Raw genomic sequence first — 10,551 nt, forward strand, 5'->3', positions numbered from 1 at the left:
CAGATCATAGAGGGACCAAGCAATGATTCAGAGAGTAAACACTCTTACTTTTTCCTGCCTGTATCTGGGTCACAGTCTTGGGTGGTGGTCCTGGGGTGAGGAATGCTAGCATGCCAGAGATTGTGGTGGCTATAGAGAGGGTGCCCTCTTAGATCTTATAACAGCTCTGACAACATCTGCAAAACTCCCCAAAATTTGGGACACAACTCTCCCCACTCTTGAAGAAGAGTTCAACTGTGGCAAAGAGCTCAAAAGCCAAGCAATTGGATGGCAAAATGAACAAACAAAGGAAGCGCAATGAGGGCATAGAATCTTTTTTGGGGGACAAAGAGGATCAAAACACAGAACCAGAAGAAGACAACAAAGTCAAAACTCCTGCATCAAAAGCCTCCAAGAAAAATATGAATTGATCACAGGTCATGGAGGAGCTCAAGAAGGATTTTGAAAATTAAGTAAGAGAAGTGGAGGAAAAATTGGGAAGAGAAATGAGAACGTTGCAAGAAAATCATGAAAAACGAGTCAACAGCTTGCTAAAGGAGACCCCCCAAAATAACACCTTAAAAAATAGACTAACTCAAATGGCAAAAGAGGCCCAAAAAGCCAATGAGGAGAAGAATGCTTTAAAAAGCTAAATTGCCCAGATGGAAAAGAAAATTCAAAAACTCACTGAAGAGAATAATTCCTTCAAGATTAGATGGAAGCAAATGGAAGCTTTTATGAAAAGCTTTTTTAAAGCTTTTACTTTATGAGAAATCAAGATACTATAAAACAGATACAAACAAATGAAAAAATAGAAGGCAATATGAAATGTCTCATTGGAAAAACCACTGACCTGGAAAATAGATCCAGAAGAGATAATTTAAAAATTATTGGACTACCTGAAAGCCATGATTAAAAAAAGAACCTAGAAATCATCCTTTAAGAGATTCTCAAGGAAAATTGCCCTGATATTCTAGAACCAGAGGGCAAAATAGAAATCAAAAGAATTCACCAATCACCTCTTGAAAAAGATCCTCAAAAGAAAACTCCTAGGAATATTATAGTCAAATTCCAGAGTTCCTAGGTCAAGGAGAAAATATTACAAGCAGCCAGGAAAAAACAGTTTGAGTATTGTGGAAACACAATCAGGATAACATAAGATCTAGCAGCTTCTACATTAAGGGATCAAAGGGCTTGGAATATGATATTCCAGAGGTCAAAGGAGCTAGGATTAAACCCAAGAATCATCTAACCAGCAAAACTGAGTATAATGCTTCTGGGGAAAATATGGATATTCAATGAAATAGAGGACTTTCAAACATTTTTTTTTTTAAAGCAATCGGGGTTAAGTAACTTGCTCAAGGTTACATGGCCAGTTATTTCTGGGTGTGGTGCTGAGTATCTGAGCCCGGATTCAATCCCAGGTCATCCCGACACTGGAGCCAGTGCTCTTACTCGCTGAGCCACCTGGCCGCCCCTTTTCAAACATTCGTGATGAAAAAAAAAACAGAGCTGAACAGAAAACTTGACTTTCAAATACAAGAAGCAAGAGAAGCATGAGCAGGTAAACAGGAAAAAGAAAACATAAGGAACTTATTAAAGTTGAAGTATTTACATTTCTACATGGAAAAACAATAATTGTAACTTATGAGACTTTTCTCATTTTGAGGATAGTTGGAGGGAATATATATGTATATATATGTATACATACATATATATGTATGCATAGGAGGATATATGTGTTTATGAATATAGATGTTAGTGTGTGTATATGTGTATACATGTATACATAGAGGGCACAGGATGAGTTAAAGATGAAGGGATGATATTTAAAAAAATAAAATTAAGAGATGAGAGAGGAATATATTGAGTGAAGGAGAAAGGGAGAGATAGAATAAGGTAAATTATTTCATATAAAAAAGGCAAGAGAAAACTGTTACAGTGGAGGGGAAGAGCAGGAAGGTGAAAGAGAATGGGTCAACCTTACTCTCACTGAATTTGGCTTTGAGGAGGTAATAACATACACATTTATTTGGGTATCTTACCCTACAGGAAAGGGGGGGAGGGAATAAGAGGGGGGATGATAGAAGGGAGGGCAGATTGGGGGAGAGGGTATTTAGCAGCAAATACTTTTGAAAAGGGACAAGATCAAAGGAGAAAGTAGAATAAGTGTGTGTGTGGGGGGGGTAGGATAGGATAGAGGGAAACATAGTTAGTCTTTAACAATATAACTACTATGGAAATGTTTTGCATAACTACACATGTATAACCTATATTGAATGGCTTATCTTCCCAGTGGGGTTGGGTGAGGAGGGAAGAAGGGAAAGAATTTGGAAATCAAAATTTTCAAAACAAATGTTAAACAAAATTGTTTTTTACATGCAACTGGGAAATAAGATATACAGGAACTGGGGCATAGAAATCCATTTTGCCCTACTAGAAAGTTGGGGGGGGTTATGGGGGAGGATATAAGAAAACAGATTGGGGGAAGGGGTATTCAGTAGGCTCAATATCTTGGGGAGGGGGGAGGGGAGAGAAGGGGAGAAAATTTGTAACTCAAAATCTTGTGGAAATGAATGTTAAAAACTAAAATTAAATAAATAAATAAAATCAAGATAAAAAAAAATAACCTACACAAGGAAATGGCTTACCACTCCAATGTCTTTGCCAAGAAAATCTCAAATGGGATGGTGATAAATTGGACATGACTGAGAAGACCAAACAATAACAAAACCTTAAATGTAATTATAAATAATACTTCTGCTTTCCGGCACCAATGCGGCAGCCATCAGGCAGGCTAGGCGCGAGGCAGGATGGGGGCCTACAAGTATATCCAGGAGCTGTGGAGGAAGAAGCAGTTGGACGGCATGCGGGTCCTGCTGCGCGTGCGCTGCTGGCAGTACCGGCAGCTGTCGGTGCTGCGCTGCGCGCCCCCGCCCACCCGGCCCGACAAAGCCCGGCGGCTGGGCTACAAGGCCAAGCGAGGTTATGTCATCTACCGAATTAGTGTCCACTGCGGGGGGAGAAAGCGCCCGGTCCCCAAGGGTGCCACCTACGGCAAACCTGTGCATCATGGAGTCAATCAGCTCAAGTTTGCCAGGAGCCTCCAGCCTGTGGCAGAAGAACGTGCAGGCCGCCACTGTGGGGCCCTAAGAGTCTTGAACTCCTACTGGGTGGGTGAAGATTCAACCTACAAATTCTTTAAGGTTATTCTTATTGACCCGTTCCATAAAGCTTTCGTCTGGATCACCAAGCCAGTGCACAAACACAGAGAGATGCCAGGGCTTACCTCAGCTGGCCGGAAGAGCCGGGGCCTTGGAAAGGGTCACAAATTCCACCTTACCATTGGAGGATCTCGTCGTGCTGCTTGGAGAAGGCGCAATACTCTCCAACTACATCGATACCGCTAATTGGTGCACATTAGTTTGTAAACTTAAATGTTTAATAAACATTTATGACAATGAAAAAAAAATAATACTTCCATAAAGGAAGCATTACAAAAAAATTTACTTCTTGGCTTTTGTAGGAAGTTGAAAAAAGTTCCCCGATCAAACCTAATGAAATTATAAGATTGTTAGTCTTTAGTTGACTGAAAGCTCAACCAGATAACTGGTAACCTTTTCAAAAGGAAGCTTATCACTTCTGGGGGCAGTTGGGACATCAGGAACACTGTCAATTAAGAAAGTGTCATTTCTAGCAATCAAGAAGGAAGCTGGCACTTGAGAGGGAATTCCTCTTCTCCTTTTTCCTTGTCCCTGTTTCAGAACACAAGAGGGAGGAGGGCGTGTCTTTCTCTTCTCCTCCCACCCCTGGCAACATTTGCAATGGTGTCATAATGCACAGCAACTTGTTCACTAGTGGACACTCCATTCAGCAGAGAGCAGGCCCAGAGAGTCCAGTTGCTGATTTGAGAAGAACAGGCTCAAGGAGCCCTGTAGAACAATCTGCCCAGAAAGATACTGTGCTGAGGGGTAGCTATGTGGAAATGTGAGAAGAGAAAAGACATTAGCACTCCACAGTCATCCCTAGAGGCATCAGTTGTCTTGCCTGATATATTTCCCATGTATTTTTCTCTACTAGTATATTCTATATAAATGTACATTCTTCCCAATGATGTATGCATCTGTCAGAAAATGTGCCTGGGCTTAAGGTGGCACATGTTTTATACATAGTTAGTTACCTTATATTACTATACCATTTAAATGAATGCCTTTGTTATACCCTTTGGCTGACTGCTGAAGGAAAGTGCTCTAGTAGGGGCTTATGAGCTATATAGATTGGTCTTTGGCCCCACAGAGTATTTTCACCTTGGGGAAACTGCAGTGTGAGTTGGGGATGGGTCTGTTCCAAAGAGCTGGGTCTGCTACAATGTATAAACGTAGCAGTACTTTAATGTACTCATGAACTGCCTGGGATCCATATAGCATGGTATCCATATTTACCTACTTTGTTCATTCCTTGCACGTACATTTTCATAAATGCATGATATTTGATTTACTAGAGGCTTTCTTTGGGTTCTTCTACTCTTCAATATTTTGTTATATAAATGTGAGAAAGAAGAGAATGGAGGAGGAAAAGTTGCTACTATTGCTACTGTTGCTAAGCAGCCTGGAGTAGAGCATAGATTACTTGCCTCGGAGTAAGAAAAATATGGGCTTCAATTTTACCTTTGATATTTATCAGCTATGTGACCAAGAGCAATTCGCTTAATACTCAGTCTTCTCATCTATAAAATGGGAAGAATACTTGAATGACCTTCCTTCAAGAATATGTTTGTTACCCTAAAGTACCATTTTGCCTCCCAGTGGAATTCAGACTAACAGGTTGTGATGTTAATGGAATCTGAAGATCTTCCATGCCCCTTTGTATTGGCAAATCGCACCCGGTTTCAAGTTAACACCTTGTTTAAATTATTTAATCAACACAGCAGTTAAAAGCTTGGGAGGAAGTTGGTGATGTAACAGGAAGGGGGCAGAACACGCAGGAGACAATATGGAATAATAAGGAAGAGAAGAAGCTGGACAGATTTTCCTGAGGGTAGAGCAGCTGGAGAGGGGGAGGGAGAAGGACAGGGAGAGGGAGAGGGACAGGGAAAGGGTCAGGGAGAGGGACAGGGAGAGGCAGAGAATTTCTCTTAGTGAGTATCTGGAAGCTGGAGCTTCTGCTGAGACCTTTCTTCTGGTGAGACCTTTCCTCTGGAAATTTCTGTTGAGAACTTCCAAGAACCAGGCTGAGGAGCTACCATGAGCCTTTTCTGTTGTGAAGGCTTGGGAATGTGGGTTTTTGCTGCATTGACCATGTGCACCAACTTGGTGCTTACTGTAATGACTTGGGCTTTCTGGTTCTGGGACTCAGTTTTCTGGTATTTGTGTAAAGACTTTGATTCTATCATCCATGTAGAGAACCTGTTACATTTTGGTATTCACAACTATACCAGCATATTCATAACCACTGTGTGTTGTAAATATTGCATTATTGTTACACAAGTCCAGAATCCTGGTCTACCTGACAGAAAAATATTAATTGTTCTATATAGAGACTTAGAGACATTTATAAAATGCCATGTGTGCTAACAACAATCCCACATGTAAATATCAATAAAAATTGTCGATGAAGTACCAGCAAGTTCCCTAAGGCATCTCTTGTACTGTGCCTGTTTCAACTGCTCTCATAGTTTTATTAACACTACTTCTTCTTGCTGTCAAAACCATTTTCAAATCATTTCTTATACTTTCCCCTGTGGCATTAATGACGTTCACCTATAGCTAATGGAAAGTTGATAGCACCTGGAGAAATGTAAGCTAGTTAGGCCAGAGCCTGGTGCTTTCTCCAGTTTTTAAACACATATCACTCCTGTCACCTCTAATCTCCAGGACACATTAATTTCTAAGTCTAAAGCAGAACTACTCTGGTCATTGTATGCCTATCTTAAATAAAGGAAATTTAGCCAAGATATTATTTGATATTTAATTAGAGTAGTGAAGTGCTCCTCGACCTTCACCAAATGAAAAGTGTTTTCAGATAGCTCAGCCTGGCACAGTGGAAAGAACCTTCGATTTGGGGTCGGAGGAGCTGGTCCTGGATTCCAGCTCTGCAGTTCACTTACTGGATGGCAATTAGGATCCAGAAAGACCTCACTTCAAAAGCCAAAGTGCTGGGGTAAGTCTAAATTTAATGAGATGAAATATTCCAGGGCTAAATTCAAATCCTTCACTTGGGCTCACAAAGTACAAGTAAGTAAGGGAGACATGTAAAAAAAACTAAATAAAACAGTTTGTCAAAAAAACAACTGGGGTTTTTAGAGGATTACAAGCTCAGGAGGGAGCAAAAGTGTGAGACGGGAATCCAAAAAGTTCATGGGATTGAAGGCAGCCTTGGGAGAGGCATTGTATGTAGCACATGGGAGTAAGAATCTTGCTGTACTCTGTACTGTAGATTATACATCCATTGTTCCATGTTCAGTTCTGGGCACCACTTTTTAGTAAGGAACTCTGACAAGCTGGAGTATGTACAGATTTTGGGATCCAGATTAACTGAATTAAATAAACATTTATTAAGCACCCAGTATATGCCAGGCACTATGTTAAGCCTGGGGATAGAGAAAAAGGCAAAAGACAGTCTCTGCCCTCAAGGAGCTTAAAGGACTAGATACAATGTGAGAATCAATTGAAGGATATTTAGCATGAAAGAGATATATATGGGAGGGCATAATAAATGTCTTCACATATTAAATGAGTAGCACGTGACAGAGGGATTCGATTTATTTGGCTCATATCTCTAGGTCAAAACTAAGAAAAATCTGCAAAATGGCAGATTTCAGTTTGATTTAAGGACAAACTTCCTAACAATCAGAGCTACCCCAAAGGGGAATGATCTGCCTCAGCACATCATATGTTTAATTAATTGATCATTACCCATTTATGATGTGCCTACTACTTTCTAAATACTGTGCTAGGGGATAAAGATAGAAATTCAAAGAATGAGACCATCCCTCTTCTTAAAGAGTTTACATTCTATTCAGTGGGACAACACATACATAATATGAGTATGTATACAGAAAATAATCAATCCACAAACATTTATTAAACTACTACTATGTGCCAAGAATTGTGTTAGGTAGGTAGGGATGCAAATACAAAAAATGAAGCAATCCTAAATAATATAAGCAAAGAGCTTATGGTTTAATGGGGAAGACAATAAATGTAAATGATAGATAGACAATAAATAAAAAGTTAATAGATATCAAAATATACAAAGTGATTAAATAAAGGCTATTTTGGGAGGGAAGGTATGGAGGAATCAGGAAAAGTTTTGTGTAGAAGTTGCTGCTTGAGCTGTGTCTTCAAGAAAGAGAGGGATTCTGTGAGATAGAGGTGATATTTCCCAACAACAGAGTTCTTTAGTCAAATGATGGCTGAACGGATGTTGGGTATTTTGTTTTGGATCCAGCGTTACTGTTTGACCCCTTCTAACTCTGTGATTCTCTGATACTCACTGGTTTTTGTGACTAATTTCTTAGAGTCTCCCTCTCCTAATGAGAGAGTCCTATATTTCATCTGTATCACTTAAGTCAAGTCAAATCAACAAACATTTATTAAATACGTAAAATGTTCAGGGTTGCTAGTTGTTGGCAGAGGTGTGGCTTTTAGCAAGACCTTTCACATCTTTTAGGGGCAGCTAGGCGGTTCAGAGGATAGGGTTTGGAATCAGGAAGATTCATCTTCCTGAGTTCACATCTGACCTCAAAGATTTACTAGTGTGACCCTGGGCAAGTCATTTAGCTCTGTTTGCCTCAATTTCCCATGTTATATTAATAAAATGAACTGGAGAAGGAAATGGCAAACCACTCCAGGATCTTTGCCAAGAAAACCCCAAATGGGATCACAGTCAGACACAAGTGAATGACAGCTTTACTTCTCTGATCTTTATTTTTATCACTTGTAAAAAGAAGGGTTTCAACAAGGTGACCTCTAAGAATTCTTTCTGGCTATAATTCTATAATCTTATGATTCAAAGATTGGGATGCTGTTCCCTTTGCCTCTTTATTATGTGGCCTTTTCTGCTCAGGACCTAGGGTGGCATGGTGACTGGGCCCAGTTCTAGGGGAGCCTGGCCTCTAATGAGAGAGGTTAGTCTTCTTTTCTCATACTCTTAGCTCATTAAAGCCCCAAGGAAAAAGTTACTTTAAAACTTAGGTTTGACTCATGTTCAACTCTAGTGAAAGTGAGGAGTAGAAAGGTACTTCAATATGAATCAAGAATAGGGCAGCTATTTATTTTCTACACTCAAAATGTTAAATACAAAGAGCCACAAGTGAATGTTAGTGAGACTTAATCAGTAACTTACAACTATTATTATACCTTATAGGAAGTTGAGATTTAAACATCAAAACATCAAGCAGTTTGTGTCTATTAAATTGACATTTTATATTTCACCTCAGCTCTGCACTGTCTAAACAGTTTCCTCCAAGACCATATCTTCTGGCAAACCAGGCCAGGATTTAGGCTCATCCTTTTGTGGTGATTGTCTTCTCTGATGCAGAAACTTCTCCTGCTACCCATGGATGCATTCATTTTGGAACTGATTTTGGATTACAGACAATCTACCATCAGGCAAGAAGAAAATACTAAACAAATTATGCAACAAGTGGACCTCCTGGCTGAACTCATGTTGCTCACATATACCATGATGTGGGGACTGGGGAAAGGTGCTGTCCCTCTTCCAATCCCTCCTGGGATAGGCTGATATAATACTGCCATGATTTGCAACAAAATCACACAATATACTCTCATTGGAGGGGGAAAGAGCACCAATAACTAGTTAACTGGGGTGATGAGGAATAGATTCCTGTAGGAGGTGGTGCTTTATTTGAGCCTTGAAAGAAGTTAATAGTTCTAAGAGACAGAAGTTTGAAGAAAAAAAAAGAATTCCAAACATGATGGGGTGAAGCCTATGCAAAGGCACAGAGTTCAGGAAACAACTAGAAGGCTGGATAAAGGGGAAATAATTTGAAATAAATTTGGAAGAAAAGGAAAGTGCCAGATTATAAAGGATTTTAAATGCCAAGTTGAAGAGTTTGTATTTTATTATAGAGGAAATAGAGAGCCACTGAAGGTGTATTTTTATTTAATTTGCTCAGATCCCACATCCAGCAAATGAGAATAACAAAGAGGGAGATGTAGTTGCCTTGTGAAGTAATCAATTCACCATTACTCTTAGAATAGCAGAAGTGCAAGTGACCTTAGACAGCTTCCTGCTCAGCATTTCATTTTACACATGGGGAAGCTGAGAACAGTCACTGAGCTGATGTCAGCCCAAGCATGACTCTGGGTCTCCTAAATCTCACCGTTCTTCATTGATTCATTCACTCATTGAATACACATTTATTAAGCACCTATGATATTCTTGACCAAAAAAAAAAATGAAGCAATCTCTACCCTCACCTTACCTTGTATTGGTAGTACAACATGTACATAAAAGTAAATGGAAAATATATACATAGTTGATAAAATAATTTGGTAGGGTAGCAGCTGGGAGGGCATCAGACAGGGTTAGGTTTAATCTGCACTTAAACTGAGCCTTAAAGGAAGTTACAGATCTGAAGGTGAGGAACCTTCTTGTGCAAAAATTCGCAGTCTGAGATGGGATATTGTGCATGGGAATAGCAAGAAGTTTGACTGAAACTGGCACATTTTTTTTTTCCTAATTAAAAAGTCTCCCAACAGATATTGGGTGAACAAAAGTTCGAGTTTGAGTTTCAGGTTTCTGTTTGAGTTTCAGAAACTCCTGTTTCAGGTAAGATTTAGCCAAAGTAATGAAAGGTCCATTGCAACTCTGTCAGGACCGCCGAATCACTGTCCCTGGACAGTAAGAGTAGGGTTGTTCCATTTTTTTTTTCCTGTCCCCACCCCCAAAAAAGGAGTCCCACACTGTACACTTATTTCATGGGTCACTGCCCTTGTATGTGGTGGCAAGAAGAAACCCCAGAATTGAGGAGTCTGTGGTGGAGCCAAGGGGACGGGGAAACTTCTACAGCAAGCCCTGCCCTACTCCCATCCGGCCCAAAATACTCCACACTGGAACTTTTTTAGAAACAGTGGTCAGGGAGCAAAAAAGAAAACAGGCCCCATGTGGGCCACCTGTTCTCTCTCATCCCCGGGGATGTTTCCCCTCTGAGACCCTTCACCCCTTCAGGACAGATGAGGGCCCTGGGAGGACTTCGGGCTTGTATTTACAGCTTGGAACAAAGAACGAAGTCTCCTTTCCACCCCCCCATCCCCAAAGCAAAAAAAAATTTAATAAATAAAAATTTAAAAAACCCACAATAAATTTTCTTCGGTTCTTCTCGTCTTCCTACCCTCCCTTTCCCCCTCCCCCCGCAGCGAGTTATTTCAGATTGGACAGTAAAAGGGACCGAAATACCCCGCAAAGTTGGTCTATAATTGGACAGAGAGCTGTCAGCTCTCCTCTTTTCTTCTCTCCCCTCCTCTGCCTCATTACTCACTGAAACTTAATCCCTGCAGTCTCCCTCTCTCTGTCTCGCTCTCCAATCCCCTGCCCACCTTCCTCAAG

General features: G+C 40.4%; 1 protein-coding gene across 1 annotated transcript; it reads left to right on the plus strand.

The window, feature by feature from the left end:
- Positions 1-2,764: 2,764 nt before the first annotated feature.
- Positions 2,765-3,454, plus strand: LOC138155699 (large ribosomal subunit protein eL15-like). The gene has a single exon (XM_069080939.1). The coding sequence runs from the start codon at positions 2,793-2,795 to the stop codon at positions 3,387-3,389; it is 597 nt and encodes a 198-aa protein (XP_068937040.1). The 5' UTR covers positions 2,765-2,792; the 3' UTR covers positions 3,390-3,454.
- Positions 3,455-10,551: the final 7,097 nt, after the last annotated feature.

The sequence above is a fragment of the Petaurus breviceps genome, unplaced genomic scaffold (assembly GCF_028583685.1).
Source record: "Petaurus breviceps papuanus isolate PSGF00001 unplaced genomic scaffold, PetGlider_PUasm1.0 98, whole genome shotgun sequence".
NCBI lineage: Eukaryota > Metazoa > Chordata > Mammalia > Diprotodontia > Petauridae > Petaurus > Petaurus breviceps.